Consider the following 19,978-nt stretch of genomic DNA (forward strand, 5'->3'; position numbering starts at 1 on the left):
TTGTCGACATCGTCGGCGGAACGTCCGCTGCGCTGCTGTTCGGTTCAAGCACTCGCGCTGCAAACACGGGCGTCCGCCATCGAGCACCTCGAGACGATATCTGCTGGTGCTACGGTTCCGATCAATTCCAATGCTGACACCTCCGGCGCACGAGATGTGTTCCGGCAGCGATCCGACCACGCAGTTCGCAGCGCAACTCCAGTGCGGAAAACGTCAACGCGCGATCGATACGTAACGTCCGGTCGAAAATGGTGCAGTGATTTTTTTTTCGGTTCTATCATTTCGTGCAATATTCTCCTAGAAATAAATCTCCAGTGTGCTACGATTGAAAACAAAGAAAAGGAAAAATAAAATTCAAAAATTCAAGGTGAGAAAGTGAGCTGATTTGCAGGACCTTCCCGCACACGTGTGGTCCCTCTTTAAGTTCTCCCAAAAGTTCACTTACCATTTCAAGCAGTGTGCCGCTAATTTGTCGTTCAACATACGAAGGTGGTCGTACTTTCCCTCCTCCTGTCGTTTTCGATACGTCGCAGCAACTTGTAGCAACAAATGATCGTTCTCGCGATCAAGTGGTTCCGTGTGCAGGCGTCTGGCCGTGGCCAGAGAGAAAAACGGCATGTTTACAGAGACAGTTTGGCGAGCTGCCGCCAACCGACCGAGTGTGGGCCGTGCAGGTATATGTGAGTGAGTGTGTGTGTACGTATGTGTGTGTGTGTGTGTGAGTGTCTGTGTGTGTGTCAGCGGTCGATAAAAGTCGCCATGGTTTCAGACAACTGTTCGCAAGAAACATGCTCAAGGAGGCAGCAGCAAAACGAAAAAAGGAAACCTCATCTATGACGATCTCGTCGACCTTAATGCTGGCTTCCGTTGTGGGTAGCGGCGGAAAACTGTGCGGAAACGGCCACCGAATGATCATTCAGCAATCTCTGGTCGAAGGGATGACCGAAGCTTCCGAAATGTTCAATGTGGGAAAATGGCCAATGGCCGGGAAATATCATATGGTGATTCGGGCTTCGGACACGTTCCTTCAAAGGTCATGGAGAAGCCTGGTGTTTTGATGGTTTGCCAGGCTTGGTTGAGAGATTAAAAAAATAATAAGCAAATATTCTACAACATCGAAAGCGGATTTAATGAGATTCATTACACGGATCATCCGGTTGCATGGCAGGATATGGTTTTCCCCTCATGGTGGAGTTTAATTTTTTTTGGACGTTAGAAGACCCGGTGCGTGTGGTTATATTGAAGCGCACAGACATTAGTTTCCTTCTGGTATGGTATACTTGGCACAGAATGTGAGTAATTTGCATTCTTCAGAAGCGTTGATTCAGTACCGCCTTGGAAACCCAGACGGTAATTGTAACCAACTGGCTAGCGGCAGACGACTTCCGTTGTTGTTTTCTTTTAGAGAGTTCGATACGAACGATGCGGTTGGTATGTTGCGGTGTGTCACAGTAGTTAGCTGACAGTGAACGACCGTAATTCATTCGATCGAGCAACGAACCATCCATGACTTACACTCTATCGGAACGGTCTTGGAATGTAAACTTAGTGGAGAGGGGAGAGGGTTTGTCTGGGGACTTCATACACAAGCATACATAAGTACCAGATTTAGAACAGCACGTCCGAGGTAAGCGAAGTACCGGGATGGCCATCCGAATCCAAAACAAACGAGGGATTTGCTGACATTGAGTTTCGTCAGCTACTCGCCAGCGGTTTTGTTCTATCTTCATGTCCGTTTAAAAAAAAGGGGGGAACGATAAGATTCTTATTTGTGGTGAAACCCACGTTGAGTTCAAGAGGATTCGTTTCGTATTTTATTTCATCTTTGCCATGTTGGTGATTGCACTCCGTTACCTGGTGTTGTGCTTAAGTCATCTCCGTCGGTTGGAGAAACTGTTTGTTTCCATCCAGAATGGATGCATTTCTTTCGAGACCGGTGTTGCGTTCCATCGAGCCATATGGAGTCGTTTTACGAATTAACGATGACTGTGAATTTCCCATCTTCCGTCCAGCGTAGTCCCGCCTGAGAGAATTGAAAGGAAGTGAAGTTGAGTGATACAGATTGTGGTGTGGAAAGCAGTGCAAACGCAGTGTGATAAGTTGTGTTCTTTTCTCTATGGAGAGAAAGGAGGAACGGGAGAAGGAAAAGGTGAAAGCACATCGCAAACGTTCCGGGGAGCATCCCCAGCATTCGGTACGGCGCGACCTCCCGACGCCACCGCCGGATCCCACGATCGACAGACATGCGCCGGGCACGGTGCCGCCGGGTGCGGAGGTAGTCCCGGACACTGCTGAGGACGTCTTCCGCACCGGCAGCTACCAGGAGACGGACCCATTTAAGCGGCTGTTTACGTATAAGGAGCGTGAGGCACAGTTCCTACGGTTGCTCTGCGAAGGTGGTGGTGACAGCGGAGGTCCGAGCGGTGGGAATCGGAAGTCCACCACGGCATCCACCATAGGCCCTCTCCAGTCCGCCACGGTTGGTGATCCATCGTCAAAGGATGCGGTGGGTGCAACGGGAGGTGGCAGCTCACGCACCGTTCCGGCCGAGCCGGGGTTTGAGTCGGCCAACGAGTTCCTGATGCTGCTGAACCGTGCTGGACCATCGGTGGCCGCGGCTCTCTCGACGAAGGACGCGATCGATCAGCTGGATCGGTTGCATGAGCTGATCGAGCAATTTCTGACGCTGCAGGAGCAGAACATGCGAATGCACTGGCAGCTGCGTAATGTGGAAACACTGCGAAAGCTAAAGCTGATGCAAATAGCGGTAAGTCTTGTTGGGTAATCCAAAATTCAGCAGATGGACTTCTCCTCACAATACTTTATCTCCCATCTGCTTCCCTGTGTCAGATTGCCAAAGATCCCGAAGGGTTCGTGGCAAGTGCCATTCCGGAAGACACGTCGGACAACGATCTGCTGGACAACGAGATCGAACAGAATCTGGCACTGCTTGAAACGATCCTCGCCGCTGGCAACACTGCCAGCAGTAAACGAAGCAGCTCGAAACGGTAAGAACTTCCGCTGTGAACTCGATAACGCATTCCGGAGTTTAATCGGATCGCGTTGTTATGTCCCTTCCCCCCATTTCGTGCAGGGAACGTAGCAAGTCGGTGATCAACGATGAAATCGGAAACTTCCAGCTGCTCCGGAAGGAGAGCAGCGGCCGCAACTACCCACTCCGTCGCCAGAGTGCCATCTCCGACTTCAAGCCGAAGGTGTCCAAATGGACAAAGGTGAAGGCGGCGTTCAAGTGGGAGAAGACCAGTGCGCTCCCATCGAACGAGATCAAGAGCTCGGAAGCGATGATGATTCCCGTGAACAACGAAGTTGCCAGGTAGGTTGGTTGGTTGGTTGCTTGCCCGCGATATGTCTGTGCGGATGGCTGATCCCCAGGCGTCTATGTTTATCCCACAGATACCTTCGAGTGCCATCGATACCCTGCGTGGGGAGCTCGGGAGATTCCGTGTTCAGCTCGTCCTCTGGGATCGTCGTCAGCGGAGGGTCGGCACCGGGGACACCGGGCGAGAACAGTTTGGCCAGCTCGGCAGAAAACCTAACCGACATGAACGAACCGGATCCCAGCACCGGGGGCCGCGAGAGACGTAAGTGGAATAGACAAAAGAAACAAAGTTTACGATAAGTTCTTCCATCCAGCCTCCGGCTGTGCGGAATGCCATGCACGAGAGGCGTAAGAGGGATATTTTTGCTTACATTTCTCGCACACTTGGGTTCGGGTATTCGGTTTCCGATGAAAGCCAACTTTGCAAACAATCGCCTGCTCCCGCATTCCGTTTCCGAGGAGCGATGCAGGCTGGAAGATGGCAAACCGAATACCCTCTGCTGGAGCATATTTTTAGAAAGACATAACTGCATTCGCACGTAATATTGCGAGCGTCTCGAAAGCAAGCGTTTCACGAATTTCAAATTCCTGGATTCTAGAACACAGGCTGTTAACTATTTTTGTTTTCTCGTTACATCATTTGTTGATGAAAACAATATCGTGGTGCTACACGCTGAGTAGGCCATTGCAAAAACGTGAGATCCTGTTTATTTTTCAACGATCATATCAGATTCTTATACTTCTCGATTCTTATGACATCTACAAGGGCAAGGGGTAAATATTTTAAATATCCCAGCGACAAACCTCCGTTTTTGCTTTAAATAAAATATAGCAGATTTTATGGAGACACTACGCAACCCTTTGCGATGGTTTATGTAGACAATCCAGTCGTTAGCTTACGCTTGTAGGTACTTTTGAAACTGTTTCCTTGCAAAATAAGTGTACGTTTTGACGGACTGACAAGATTTGCGTACTGAGTAGTGGTATAAAAATCCTGCCTCTAATCTGCACTTTGAGCGAGCCCATCCCACTCCGCAATCGCAAAATCTGGAGCGCTTCATTCGTTCTGCGTCGATTTGTTTAGAGCGTAACTGGCGGGATGGGATGATGATGGTTACCTGGCGCCAGCCAGCACGCGCCAATCCACCGCACTGGACACCCCGCGAGCTTTAACCGTGCACTTTCGGGGTGTGATTTGCGTCAAAAGCGAATGATGATACTATAAACATGGCGCCGCCCCACGGAAGACTGGGTACGCGCAATGAACACTAGAAAGTATCACTCCTTGCTGCGAAGAGGTTGATAGTGTGAGAGGGGGAAGTGAACTCGAATTGCTTCCCTCACGCTACTTCCTGCCAGCAGCAAGCGGAAGATTAAACCGTCATGGAGCTAAACTTAGTACTCGGGAGCTCGGTTTCGGCTGTGCCGATTTGCTCGCGATGAGATTATGACTTCATGGGGGCAGGAAAAACAAACAGATCTGAGGAAAAACCAAATGTTCGATGTACTTACGGTCATTGCACAACTTATCCGGAACTTAAATAACTCAAGTACCTTCCGGGCAGGGCCACCCGAGCGCCAGTTAACCGACGGCGTTCCGAATCCTTCCACCATACTACTTAGCCGATGCACTTGAGTGCTTCACTTTCTTATCCTTTCGAAGCTGCGACCGACTGCTGTGGTTTGTGTCTGCCAGCGTGTTTGGGTGCTAACGCCTCTCCCTGCTCCGGGACCGACCCCGCATGTCGTGTGAAGTAACCGCTACCCCGCACAAAACGCGACAAGATTCCGCTCAAATACCGGCCCCGACCCGTACGAAAATACCAGCCCTGAATGGAGCGTGGAAGGAATTTGGGGTTATTTTTAAAACTCTTTCTCCCGGCGTGCTGAACACCACACCTGTAGAGCGGTTATGGACCGGCCGCGGACAGCACCGTACCGTGCTATTCCCTTTGCTCTTTTTGTCTGTGTGTCTCTATTACACTCTCCCCGGTGAATTCTAATCCAATCCATGTACCGACGCGGCGGGAAAATGGGGGCACGGTTGATGGTTTTTCGGCCCGTTTGTGACCCCAAAAAGGGGGTAGATTTTTTTTCATTGAGTTACAGTTTACGTGTGGGACAGGGATACTGCACTGTGACATGGTGGAATTTTTCCCCTTTTTGGACCACGATGTCGCATTTGGATGGCGTTCATACGGTTGGTTGAGAGGAATATATTTTCCAATTGTATTTGAACTTTTTTTTTACGAATGGATGGCAACCAGGAAAATGATTCGTTTAAGGTTTCTTGGTATTATTTTCGCATTAAAACAAATCACGATCGTTCAATAGCACGATCTATTTTTCGCTGCATCGAAAAAGCACAGCCTCAGTATTGGAAAATGCCATGTCCATTCGGCAGAGTGTTGGTAACACGTGCTCCAAAACACCGGAGCAGGCGTTTGTTATCTAAACGTGGCAAACAAGGGTAACACAATCGTCGCAACATGAAGCTTATCTATTTGGCACAGCGGAACAGGTTTTCAGACTAGCCGTATCTTAAACAAACAGTGCGCAAAAGAGAAATGTGGCATAAGAACCACAAACATGTTAAGAAATTGTGTTGACTAAACAGCATTTGAAACGGTTCTACATCGGTTGTTATGTTACGTTGTCAACTTGCGCGAAAATAATATCAATTGGGGTTTGTTTTGTCGTTTGTTTCGGTTCGTAAATGGGTAGGATCTGTGCCACCAAATCGTCTTTTTTCCCCTCCCCGCGGCGGACGGCATTGACCGGGCACTCCGGGGATGCTGATGACGCTCGAGATACCCGAATGCAACATTTGCCATCCCCCCTCCTAAGCGTTTCTCCTGCGAAAGGGTTTGTGGAGTTGCGGTTTAAAAATAATTACCCGTCGGTCGGTGCACGGTGGGGACGCATGGTGCCGCATGGCTTTACCGTATCTTTGCACTGAGCAAAGGAGGGTGAAGGGGGGGGGGGGGGGGGGCTGAATTCTGTGGTGCATCGGAGCGAAGGAGATGGTTGAAGAAAATCACGAAAAGCGGTAGACACTTTGCATTCCCGTGGTACGCCCGTGGGTTCCGGGTTCAAATGAGATCGCACGGGATGTGTTCGGAACGCCAGGGATGAGGAAAGCGCCACCGCCACTGGCGTGCATGTGTGCGTGTGTGTGTGTGTATGAGGAGGATAAAGAAAAACACCCGATGCAGTACGTATTCGGCGGTTTCGGTTCAACGCAAGCTGCACGCAACCAACGGCTCCGGCAGCCGCTTTGGAAGCCGCTTCTCCCGTCGAAACCCGAGAGCTTAAAGATATGCTATGACATAATCGTTCTATTTTGGGTTCGACGCTGCGCTGCGCGATTCGCACCCGATTCACCGCTCGTCGGTCCGTTTCCTAGCGGCGTTGGGCTGTCGGCACTAGCGCGCCCCGTTTCGCATACTTTCACCGTACCTCCTGCTCATCCTGTCCCGAGAGCGGCGGGAGAAATCCCGTTTCAGCTTTCCCACCACCCTGCGTTCACCCTTCCAGCTGACAGTTTTTCCGATGAGCACGAGCGGACTATGTTCGGCCTGCAGGAGGGCAAATAGGGGGACACATGAACATATTTGAGGCGGAGATCCAAGCCCTACGACACCATACGGGCCGCAAGCAGAAGGATCGTATCTGTGTGCTTGTTTGTACGGTTGTGTGCATGTGTGAGGGGGGAAATTGATGAGATTTGTAGCGCGGAAAAGGAGTAGGTAGGCCTCGTCTTCGCGTGGGAAACAGGTGATTTTACTTTCAATTGACACACCCGAGACGGCTGGCCGATCATTAGTGTAAAGTAGGTCAAACGCGTCGCCGTCGGTGGTTTCCTCCCAAAAGAAAAATAAAAACTAAACGATACCGGTACCGGTTCAAAATTCATTGGCCATTGGTGCGTTTGTATTGGGGGGGTGGGTGGACTATGTTTCGAACGCCCAGGATCCGCTCCACGAGATCGAGTGATCGTAATCGTCGAACCGTTTGGAGGTCTTCCATCTTGCGTTCGATCGTGTCGATAGGGATTTCCAGACGTTCCCTTTCGCTTTCGCGCTACCTCACCCCGCACACGGGCCCGCCTTTCCCTGGAGCCGACAACAATAAACAAACTTAAAATAATCTCGAGCCAAAAGCGCTATCATCGGCTCGCACCCGCGGTTCGAACGGTTTCGGGTGCTCTGGTTTGTGTCAGCTCGCACCCGCGCGCAACCACCGGACTTTTCGGCCCAGTTCCCGAGTTCCCGAGTGCGCCTGTCGGCATATAAGTTTTCCCTGGATGGACTGGAATGTTTACACAAATAAAAAAAAAAAAAAACAAAGAGAAAAAAGGAATTTGATATCCACAAAAAAGTGACTGCCAGCATAAGAACAATAGACCAAATTAGTGCGATTTTATATGGTTGCATTTGGAAGTGTTTGGTAAATTTTAACACCGAATTTGATTTTCGAACTTATTCGAAGCAGAATTTAGTTTGAAAGTTTTCAACCGAGTCAACATTTTAACGCTTTTATTTCCGCTTTTCCAAACTAACCCAGCGAAACAAAGGCCTCCGGGCCCGAAACGCAAAACGAACGGTTGGCGGAGAGGCGTTGAAGTGTTTGCCGATCGTTATTATTTATGATCCCGCGGGACGCGGGTGCTTTCCTTTTATTTATTTCTTCATTTCGGCGAGTGAAGCAACACACGCACACACATACATACAGATTTCGCGTCCTCGCAGCGGTGTCGATGAAAAGGCTTTTCCGGTAGCAGTGTATTCGCGGCGAGGCATCTTTCCCGTGCGGTGACGGAAACCAACTGTTTCTCGGGTCGCGATGGGATTTAAATTTGTTTGCTTGATCCAACAGGCAGTAAGTGGAAAAACTCCATTGCAAAAGCCGACCGGTATATTTATGTTTGCAGCAAAAACTCACGTTCATCATAGATTATGACATCAGCAGCATTTGACAAAAGATGAAAAGAAATCACATAAAAATTGTCGAAACTTGTTTGCTTGATGGAGTTGTGGAAACATTCCGAGGAAGCTGGCCTCATGTTTTGTTCAGACATTACTTTATTAGGCAAACAATATACCACCCCAAAACAGTTTCCACTGCCTGTTCCAAGGCCTTACGGATCCCAACCTTGGTCGCGATCGTTACGTTTTGCCAAAATAGTAAATCAACACGGGCAGCAGCGTGTTCCAGGTCCTTCCTTAGTTTACTTCCTTCACCCTTTCGGCACCCGCCAGATACGCCACCCAGTGGTGCGCGGAAAAAACTTCGGTGCGAGCCGAAACGTGCGAAAAATTAAACGCCAAAAGGCGGGAAAGAAATGGGGAAAAGCAAGTGGCATAAATGATGATCGTTTCCCCTGATCCCGCACCGTTTTCTTCCGCTCCCTGCGTTCCGTTCGCAAAGACTGCACCCAAACAGTCCTTCCGAGCGAGTCCTCCCAGTGGAGCTCGTAAATCAAAACGCTGAATGGGTCCTCCGCTCCGGGAGGAAATATTTTCCCTCCGGACCTGGGATGGGGAGGGAGGGGGAGGTGGCGATAAATAATGGCTCCACGGCCGGACACCACGGGCGGTCGGAAAATCGCAAAACTGCAACACCAATGCGTGCGTATTTTCACGGATCGTGCCCTTGTGCACGCGTGCGCACATGTAGTTGTGTGTGTGTGTGTATGTGTGTTTTTGTGTTGTGATTTTCTTCTGTAAACACGCCCAAACATGCCCCTGGGTTCTGCTGCGCATTCGATGAAGTGGGCAGCTCGGCTCGCAGTGGGACTTCTCAAGTGGTGTTTTTATTCGTATTTGCATTTAGCTTCTTTAGTCATTTTTCCACTCTGCCCCTTCACTCCCCTACCCCTCTAAAAAGTCCCGTAAATGTCTTGGGCGAGGGTGGAATACTTCTGGTAAAGGTTCCGTGTTGCAAACGCAGTTTAGTGTTGTTGATTGTTTAGGATTCCGTTAAAAAAAAGATAAAGTTTCAATTTCAACCGCTATAACGCATATTCGAGGTGAACTTCTTTCGGGGGATGCAAACGTGACATATTCTCTCCTCTGATCCTGTTTGATGTGATACGCAAATGATGACTAATTCGTTCTATCAAATAACTTGCACCACGATGGCCTTGTTTGCGGGCAAATAACATCAATTCTTCCGACCGGAAAAGACCAGCTACGCACGTTCCACATCAACCCGCGCGGACTCGACGCCATCGACGACGGCGGCCAACCGTTGGACACTTTTTCGACAGACAGTGAGTCGAGACATGTTTATGTTTATTTATTTTTCACACCACACCGTAGTTCCGCCATCGCGCATTTTTTCTTTCTTTTCCACCGGTTGGGTTTTGTTCTTTCGTCGATCTCGGCCGGCCCCAAGTGTGTGTTCCCCGGTTGGCGTGGACAACATCATCACGTTTGTTTCGCTTTGGAGCCGCGCGCGTAGGCGGTTGGCTATTGGGTTTGTCGCGGAAAACTCACCCGCCGTGTCTACCCGGTGTGGGACGGTTGCGAAATTTCTTTCGGCGTGTCGCGTTTTGGAACCGGGAAGAAGGGTGCGAACCTTGGCGGAAACTGGTTGTGATTGCGTTTGGTTTTTTTTTTTGTGAATCCCCTGATTTTCCTGGTTTTCCCCGTTGACCTTCAGTCGGGATTGCGTTTGGGGCACGGGTCGTTGGAGCTGGGTCGTTTACCTTGCGCTCGTTTTATGCTCTAAATTTGGTCCAATTTATTTTTCCTTTCCGATCCCAGGTTTTGTTTTCCGCTGTTTCTTTTGACATCACGCAAATGAGAATGATCGTGCTTAGACTGTTTTGTAGAAAAATTTCAATTTCAAATTTCAATCTCTGAAAGATGGAGACGCCATTATGCTTGAAACATATTTGTTAATTTGAAAATCTAGATTTTGCGAATAACTAAATAGATTAATTTATACATTTTTATGCTTTCTTATTCATTTTCATCCATCAAACCAAAGCGTCCTGTTTGCATCCACATACTTACTGTTGATCACTGGATTGCACGAGCCAGAGAAAAAGGAACAATATTTGGCACGGTCAAAACGCCAAGAACCGCGCCCTTCCGAGCCAAATCCGTCCAACGTACGCCATTCGTGCGGCCCCCAGCTAAACGCACGCGAAACAATTAATATAATTGTTTTTGCTGATTTGTTGATTCGCGACTGTTTATTTAATGTTCCTTGCCCCTGCGATCGATGCATCCATTTGCGTCCGGCTTGGTTCGTGTCAAACGCTTAACGTACGATCGAAGAAACGATGGTGGGGGGATGGGTTCGATCAATAAATAAATTGAGGAAAAGCTCACTTTGAAAGACCGTTTGATCGATGCCCTACAATCGATGGGCTTGGAAAGGGGAGGGTAAGGGAAGTGCGATGGTAAGGGAAAGGGTTCTAATGTGGTAAGGCCTGTTCCGTCCATCTTTTGTGGGGTCTATGTTTTTTTTGTGTTTTCTACTGGGTGGTCGCACGTCACAACGCACTAATTTGCTCTAGATGTCATGTAAAAATAGTAGCGTCTTTAAGACGCAAAACGAAACGTTGCAATAAGCACGCGATGTTTCACGCACGCAGGCGAAAGTGCAAGGACCGGCCATAGGATAAAAGTAACGGGGGGCATGTTAGTGGCCCACGTTCGGAAAAAACGTACTGCTGGTAGGTAAATCAAAAGCAGCGTGCCCACATCTGACGAATCGACCCTTGGATTGCGCCTTGGCCCGGGCACAATGCCACCGAGAGTTGAACGAAACTATTCGTAACTGCATTGCTTACGCACATGCAGCATGCATCGTACCGTTGATCACGTTTTTCACAATCTGCACTCGGCTTGCTAAAGGAAATCCGTCGAAGCTGCACTTGGTTCACTTTGGAAATGAATTGTTAACTGAACCAGAAACACGATCCCATTCCGAAGAGTATTAGCTGGGTGTGAAAACAGTGTTGTCCGTTTCCTCATAGCCCTTCGGAATGTGCCCTCCATGGGATAGGCATTCGGTTTAAAGAGTGCGGCGGGTATTCCTCGAAGAAATAAAAACCCCTTCCCTCTATGGATTTACTTCCAGCGTACGCGCTCCGTGCGCGAGGACGGGAAAATAAATATGACGATCGGTTGTACGCAATTGGCAGTGGTCGAAAGTAGCGCGCACCGACGGACCGTAGTGGACTTCAAAGAGCTCCGGTTTGGGCGGAAATTGATGAAAATCTTCACTTTTCCAACGGCAATCGAAGGACTGGCGAACGGAGTCAGTTTTACGATTTCAGTCGAGAAATGTACAAATATTGATCAAGGGTATGTTTTTTGGGAAGGAGCGAAATCTTGAGGATTGTTTTTTCAGTCATGGGTCAGGGTTGGAGCATAGCTGCCCTTATAGATTATCCCAGTTTTCGGTCTAGGTCGTTTCCTAGTATTTATTTAAATCGTACCATTTTAGAGTTATTGACTTGTCAAAAAGTGTTCTAATAGTATAGTTCTAATACACAGGGAGTCATTTTTACTTGTTTCGTATAAGATTTATATCATATAAATGGATCGGATTAAAAGCGAGTTTAAATTATTTAACCGCGCATATTGAATCCGAGTAAGTTTTAAACTACTGAATTTTGCAGACAGAAATCTATTCAAACTACCAACATTTTAAACTAGCTGATAACAATTTGAGGCCTGGTAAGGCCTCAAAACAGATCAAATTTATTGACTTCTCTAATAAAATTCAGATCTTCTTAGACAAAACGTAGAACCATCAAATTATTGTGTTCATTCTGATTAAAACAAAGTTGAAATGATGGTTTTAAAAATTTACTCTGATTGTTCTGTTTTGTTTTTCGGGATCGATCAACAGGACATTTCTAGACGAAAAAAAATTGGTAGTGCATACGGATTGAAAAGATAAATTTTTAAAATGTTAAAGTTTGCTGCATGAAGTTCGAAAATTTGAAAACACACTGAAATACTGAAAAAAGGGCGTTAAAAGATAAGAAGCCAAGGTTTGTGCCGTAAAATCCGGCATCCAGCGAGAATGATCATTTAATCACACTAAAATCGGACACATACGGGCGCACCCGGGGCACATAAACACCAACACATTAAAACAGTTTAAGCGCAAAGTAAACAAGTCGTAAAATGTGGCGAGGGATGAAAGGGGGAGAGGGGGTGAGGGGGGAATGGAGAATCAAACCGTGAAACACATCCTCTCATTTTTCACCCCTTTTTCGCGTGGTAGTATTTTTTTTTTTCTTATGTGGGGTGGAATTTTCGCGCTCGCCGTTCGCGCGGTTTTTTGGGGGAAAGGAAGTCCATCGGTGTGGCGCGCAAGCTGCCGCAAAGATGCCGCAAACATTGACCAGGCAAAAGAAAAAAAAACACCCGTCGGTGGGAACGGCCAGAGGGCAGGAGGGTGATCGTGAGTCGTGGCAGTCGCAGTCGATTTCGAAAGTGAAAACATATGGTCCCGAGGGGAGGGGGAGAGGAATGGATGACGCCGTTCGCCGACGATGCGCCACTCCGCCAGGCCGAAGAAGTTCTTGGAATTCGGAGATACCGTTCGATTGAAGGGTGGTGGTACTTCGGCTGCGGGCGAAGATTGAAGCGCAACCAGTCCCATTTCCACTGCCAGTTCCCGTTTGGAGTTCATCGGAGCCAGCTTTTGGGAGACGTTTCTGTTGTTTCTGTTGCCTGTTCCGGTTGGAGTTACGCCACCCGTAGACTCGGGGGTAGCTTAGGCCGGGGTGGGAGGTGCCTGGAGCGGGAGTGAGCGAAGATGCGTTGGATTCGATAAAAATATGTCGATCCGGCTAAATATAGCGCGGGCGGTCTGTAACACCCGCACGTTTTCACGATCAGCGAAGACAGAACGTCGCATTTGGTGTCGGCGGACGGGGGAGTTCCGTTGGCATGGGGTGTCATTGGGACACTGGCCGATGCGAGGTCGAACCGACATCACCACTACCAACTAAGCAATCAACCAACCGACCAACCGGTGCCGATGATCGTCAATTTAGTTAATTGTTTACGGAGACGAATCGATTCGTCAGCGTGGCCCGGAGATGGCCGGACGCTGCGATGCCGTGTTCGCAGACAAACTGGTGTCATGCTGTCTCCGCTCGTTCTGCTCTTTCAGATGGCAAACGGGACTCGGTGAAGAGCACGGACCGGGGCAGCCAGGAGGAGGATGCACGCCGTTCCCGGTCGCTCGATGGTGAGGCAATTCTCGAACCAATCCGCCAGATGGATAAGGTAAGTGTAGCGCAGGAGCGGAGTAGGCCAATGTGTGGGTGTGTGTGTCACATCTCAACCCATGGTCGTGGATCATTAGATTACTGTTCGTCTTTGGAGAGGCTGCTCGCATAACATACTCTTTTCGTTTTTTTTTCAAGCAGAATAAAAACAAATCGGCCTGGAGCAAAGTGAAGGGCATCGTGAAGAACCATCGTGGCTCGTTGAAGTCGAACGAGTCGCGCCGAAATGCGACCAAACCATCGAACAGCGTGGGCTGCAGCCGGGAGGCAAGTCCCTGCGAGTCGATGGACGCGTGCGAGATGGCACAACATCAACACCGGGAGCGCTCGGATTCGTTCTCCTCCAGCCAAACATCGCCCGGGCATCGGTCGGCGGCGGTTACACCGACCTTTTTGCTTCTGCCGGCATCGACGGGGGCCACCACCGCGGGGGATAGCAGTGGTGGGGCGCAGAGTGGTCCCAACTCACCGTGCGGATCGGTACCGACGACGCAGGGCACATTTTCCAGCGGCGACGATGCTGACTGGCGACCATCTAGTGTGACCGAGTACCGAACGGTGCGAAGTGGCAGTGGTGATAAGGGAGTCGCGGCCGGAGGATTGTTGGTGGCAGCGCAATCGAGTGTTGGAACAGCCACCAACGTCACTACGGTCACTAGTAGCACCAGTAGCAGTGCGACTACCAGAAGTTCCCGCAAGAGCAAACACATACCTGATATTGAATCCGTACCTGAGGGAGTCCCGATCGAAACGAGACCACACGGCGGTGGTGGTGGTGGTGTCACACAGTTGGTGCCAGCGGCCAGTAGCAATGCCAGTAGCAGTAGCAGCAGTATTAGTAAGCTAAGAAAATCTCCCCCAAAGCCACTCAGCCTTAGCCGGCAGCAGGAGTCGATCGATGTGTCCGTGTCGGACCAGGGGGACAGTGCCGGGATGTCGCTGTCCTCCTCGCCCGGTCCCAAGCACTCTCCGAAGCGCAAAAGCTACGCAGGCCTTTCGGTTGAACCGGACTCGGGTTCGCTGCCCGCCAGTCCGTCCGGCAAGCAGTTCACTTTCTTCGGTGGCAGCGCGGGTCCGTCGGAACGTGTGGCCGAAATCGTCGAGGCGGACTACTCGAGCGGGGACGTGTCGGATCAGAACACTCCGAAGCGGAGACCATCGCCCAAACATCGCACCCTGCAGCGCCAACGGGAAGAGATCGAGCGGCGTTATCAGGAGCTGCAACTGAAGTTACAGCGCGAGTTCGACGCCAAGCAGCAGGAATGGGAGCGGATGCGACCGGCGGCCTTGCTGATGAACAATAGCCCCCGTAAGTATCGCCTAGCGTCGAGCGAACGATGGTGGCTCTGGAACCACTGAAATTGTAGCGGTTGGTATATTCCAAAGTATTGCTTCTAGTAAACCAGCTGTTGAAGGAAGACTCGAGCAGTCCATCCAGTAAGGCTCAACCGCCGCCAATCGTAGAGGATAACCTGACGCCGGACTTTAAGAAGAAGCTGACCGAATGGCGCTCGAAGGTAACCCGGGGGTCTCTCTAGTTCTCAAAGCAGAGTTTTTGAAAGTGCACTGGAAACTAATCGTTTCAACTAATCTTGCTTCAATGTCCACAGCAACATCAACCGCACTCGTCGAAAGATGTGGCAGACTCGAAGAAGAAACCCATCACCGACTGGCAGCTGTGGAAGACGGGACAGATCAAGCTGGAGGGTCAGGGATTGAAGCAGTTACCGGATGCCAAAGATCTGCCGGAAGATTTCCAGAAAAAGTTATGTGAGTACAACTTTTTAGTTGCCATTTTGATGCAATGTAATCAATGTTTGTATTTACGCCTCAACCAGCGGAATGGAAACAGATGAAGGCAGCGAACAAAGTCCCTCCCTACTCGAGCCAAACGTCCCAGGTAGGTGGCGGTGAGGCGAGTACGTCAATGAAACGCCAGCAGCCCCCGAAAGGCTCCGCCGGTGCGGTCAAGAAGTCCAAGACATCCGACGAACTCGAGAAGCACAAGACGGAAGGGTTGTCCAAGCTGAAGGCGCTGGTGGGAAGCGAAGCACCCAAAAAGGAACTGGTGGTGCAGACAACGAAGGGTTTCATCAAGTTCGAAGGCATCTCGCGAAAGTTTACCCGCAAGCTGTTCGAGTGGGAAAAGGCAAAGGGCATTGGACCGGAGGCGTCCACCATTGCGCTGTTACATCCGGGATACGCACCGGTTGTGGTCGAAAACCGTGGTGTCGTGGTGGAAACAAAACGTACGTTGGCTTATAGAAGTTGTCGGAAACATTCCAGTGAACCAGGGGTTCTTAATCTTTTGTTTTTTGCAGGAGAAAAGTCACCAGGACTTGCCCGATCGCTGTCTATGGATAGTATTGCGCCAAACCCTTCCGCTTCGTCCATTTCCCATCAGCCATCAAGCCTGTCACTCAATGATGCAGATGAGTTGAAGGACGTCGATAAGGATAGTGGCTCGAACCGAAGAGTTTCCTCAAACCCGGAGCTCGAGCTAGCGCCGGAAAGGGAAGAACCAGGTGCCGTTTTGGTGGAGGTCGAGGATGAGGTGTTGGAGGTGGTGGATCCACTGCTACCGGTACTTCCCGGGGACGAACGGAGACAATCGACAACGCTCAGTGTAAACCAGAAAGCTAAAGAGTAAGAAATTGTTTATCGGGTTCCCGCTTTGACGAGTGATTTGATAAATTTCGTTTCTTTTGTAGCCCTGGCTATACGTCGAGACCTTCGAGTAATAGCAGCACGATTCTTAAAGACTCCACCAAGCTACTCATACGGCTGAGCGAACAGGATTCGGTCGATCGGGACGAGGTGCGCCGGTTGAAGATAGTACTGCGCGCACTCATCGCAACCCTGCCGGAGTTTGTGGAAACCGGCTCGCGCAACAGTATTGCATTTTTCGTCTACATGAAGGACCTCGCCCTGGACGTGCTTCGCCATTTGCACCGCTTTGACGATGGTTCACTCGCTGGGGATGCGGGCACCGTGCTGGCCAACGTACAGACCATCAATGGGCTGGTTGCGGAGCTGAAGAAGTCGCTCCATTCGTACATGAAGTACGCCACCGGAAACGCCAACGGTCGAACGAAGGACGAGGACATCCCACAGATCAGTATTACGCCCGCACTCGGGGCACAGGCGACGAGCTCGATCCAGCGCACGGAAGACTCGTTGCGCAGTATGGCAACCATCAACGTGACACCGACGTTCGTGTGCAACGCCGTACGGGTCAATACGGTCGAACTGGTGCAACCGACCCCCTCTTCCCGTCGGTTTCCCGTGAGCTCGGAATCTGAGCCAGCCCCACTAACCTCACAATCGCCCGATTCGTCCGCTCACACGCCCGACCCGGCGGCAGTGGAAGTACCTTCCGCCACGACACGTAAGGATTCCCCCGAGAAGGACGGGGGAGCGGGCAAAAAGTTACAGCGGAATCTAAGCAACGGAAGCCGGCGGAAGACACGCATCAAACGGATGGGTTCGCGGCAAAGTAGCAAGACCGAAAGCGACAGCGACGACAATCCGCAAAACTACGTGCTTGATGTGCCTCGAAAGACAAAACGCAAGACAAGCCGAGCGAAGAAACCGTCCTCAGATTCGCTGGAAAAGCTGACCCCCGGCCCAGAGCGTGTCGTGGACGACGTGGTGTACGTGCTGAAGATACGACCCGGGCAGAAGATTGAGCAGGTGGAGCGTCCACAGCCTCAGAACGCTTCGCTCAGCTGTGTGTCACAGGGTGCTGGAGATGACGTGCTCATATCACCGCAGGAAACGTGCGTGGAACTACTAGAGGCACCTCCCAATCCGACAGTTACCACAAGCGTGCTGGTAAAAACGAAGCGTAAACTCTTCACGGCGGTTGACAGTGAGGGAGCAGCGGCGTTGGGTAGTTCCGGGAGCATCAATCAAACGGTCGCCATCAGCCATGAGCTCGAGTCAAGTTCCGGTAACGACCCGGAGACGGTGGTGAACGTCGTCCTTGCACCCAGTCCCCAGGAACAGCAGAAGCTGGTGACGAACCTTCCCCCACTGCCACAGTCTCCAGGTATGCAGCGAAGGGTGGACCACTCGAAGGCACCGGCGAAGGAGCTTTCACCCAACATTCGACTCATGATCGCCAAGTACAATCAGCGGCTCACGACGGAGAAAGCCGGAGGCACTTCACCACACAGCTCGGGGTCCTGCTCGCCCGTTGCCTGGCGATCGCCGGTGCTCGATCGACGAGTCAGAAAGCAGACGGAGAAGTATCAGGAGACCATCCAGCTATCTAAGTCGGCAAGTGCCGGCAGTTTGCGCAAATCGCTCCGACAACTAGAGGCGGCACAGCAATCGTTCGACATGGCGGGAAAGGCTGGAACTGGAGACAGCTTGGTGGTTATGAAATCGTCCAGTACCAGCAAGATTGAAGGTGCCCGGCAAGCGGAACTGCCGATGCCAAGGGAACAGTGTTTGGAGCCCGATGGGGCGAGGGAACAAGAATCTTCAGAGCTGGGCACCTTCCCGGCGTACGATAGTCTACGGCGGCGTGACACACTGTCCAGGCTGGAGAGGAGCAGGGCACTAGCAGGCAGAGACCAGCAGCCTACAGACACGGGGAACGAGTCCTCCACAAGTACAACGAAGGGATCGACGACGAGTACGGGAACGATCAAGAAGGAACGGCTGTACAAGAAACGTACCGAATCTCCTATCGCCAGCGGGACAACTAGTGCGACAGTTGGTGGCAGCGGTGGAAAGAAGGTAGCGACACGCGGTGACAAATATGCCCGGTGCCGATCCGTTCCGAATGAGGAGTGCACGGTGGAGGTTTCGATTTCCTCGAAAGCTCTAAAGCCGCCCAGCCCTCGATTGATCGCTCGTCGGCGGCTCAACCTCGAGCAGCAGCACCGGGTAGAATGCTCTCGATCGGCTCCGACGACACCACTCGACGAAAACCGGACCATTCTGACGGTGCCGATGAGTCAGCGGGCTCTCAAGCTGAAGAAAGCTAAGGAAGAGTTTCTGCGCGCTCCTAGTCATTTGGATCGAACAGGACCTCGAACCTCCCCCGCCGAGGATCAACTCGCCTGGAGCAATCGCATCAGCCAGATCAGTGCCACCAGTACGGCGTCCTCCAGTCTACTGGAGAGTGATCTGATGCTGATGAAGAGTGCCAGTGCCGGCGTGATCGGCACGATGGGATCGTCGATCGCCGATGAGTCGGAGTTGCTGGCGGCACAATTGCGTCGCAACGAGTCCGGTTCCTCGTGCACCGGGGCAACATCACGCCACAGTATCAGCACAATCGGTGAGCAGAGAGGTTCGACTACCACGGCCAGTACCTCCGGAGCGGGTCGTTTCGGCGGGCTTTCGAATCTTGCGTCGAAGCTGCGCAAGGTGAAGCTACGGCGCAGCAGCAAGGATCTCAGCCGGATGCACGCCATCTCGACCCTCTGCCGGCAGAGTCTCATGGTGGATATTAGTGGCGAGGCGGCGCGCAAAATGGGAAGCGCCCAGAGCCTCGGGCAGGGACAGGCCGATGCCGGCAGCCGGCGTGACGGGGACAGTGAGCCGCTGAAGAAATCTGGCAGCGTGCAGGCAATTTGCAATCGTTTCCGTCGTAGCGGTGAGCGCAACGAGGAGCTAAAGAAAAGCCGCAGCCTGGGCTTCCTCGAGCCCGACCGGAAGGGATCGGGATGATGATGATGATGATGGGTCACGTGCAAAACTGCACTTGTGTATTTCGCTTCGCTTTAGTAAGTGTGACCGCCGGTGTCCGTAGTTGGTTGTAAAACTTTCCGTTCGGTAAAAAACCAGTAAACAGATGCAGTGCAAAAATGGCCGTACGTTGTGTTGTGAAAAATTCTTACCCAAACTCGGGACTTGGGCGCGGTTGTTATTCGTCCGGAGAATTCGGTAGTAAGGCCACTCGTATTATGTTAGTCTAGTCCAGCTCGTTCTTCCGCCCCCTTCCGTCGGTAGGATACGCACGCTATGTAAGCTTTAGCAGAAATTGGAGATTTTCCTTCCCCAAGGCAGGACGCAACGTCAGGTATGATCAAGTCAGTCAGTATGTTCCGTCGTTAATTGTGTCACCATCCTTCCACCCCACCCCTTCGTTCTACGCCTCATACTGTTCATGTTTTTTTCATGCTCTTCCGAAGAGCAGAGTATTGATGTCTTTTTTCCTTCGAATGGAAAATGAAATAAATATGAAATGATGAATCACAATGGATGTTTTATTTTTCCTACAGCAAAATGGAATGGCGGTCCGTGCAGCTATATGGGTATATATCATCAACTGACCGCGTATCAGCCCATTGTAATCTGTTGATGGATGAACGTGCAGTTTCCTAAGGAGAAGTTGTGTGCCGTCGATTCAC

General features: G+C 50.9%; 1 protein-coding gene across 1 annotated transcript; it reads left to right on the forward strand.

Annotated features, from left to right (window-relative positions):
• The first annotated feature begins 211 nt into the window (after positions 1 to 211).
• Positions 212 to 19,767, forward strand: LOC131259722 (uncharacterized). Its single transcript, XM_058261295.1, has 12 exons — positions 212 to 367; positions 2,013 to 2,767; positions 2,851 to 3,008; positions 3,095 to 3,334; positions 3,415 to 3,602; positions 13,493 to 13,608; positions 13,752 to 14,919; positions 14,997 to 15,127; positions 15,221 to 15,380; positions 15,449 to 15,859; positions 15,932 to 16,256; positions 16,322 to 19,767. The coding sequence occupies exons 2-12, from the start codon at positions 2,117 to 2,119 to the stop codon at positions 19,293 to 19,295; spliced, it is 6,522 nt and encodes a 2,173-aa protein (XP_058117278.1). The 5' UTR covers positions 212 to 367; positions 2,013 to 2,116; the 3' UTR covers positions 19,296 to 19,767.
• The last annotated feature ends 211 nt before the right edge of the window (positions 19,768 to 19,978 follow it).

The sequence above is a fragment of the Anopheles coustani genome, chromosome 3, assembly GCF_943734705.1.
Source record: "Anopheles coustani chromosome 3, idAnoCousDA_361_x.2, whole genome shotgun sequence".
NCBI classification, from domain to species: domain Eukaryota; kingdom Metazoa; phylum Arthropoda; class Insecta; order Diptera; family Culicidae; genus Anopheles; species Anopheles coustani.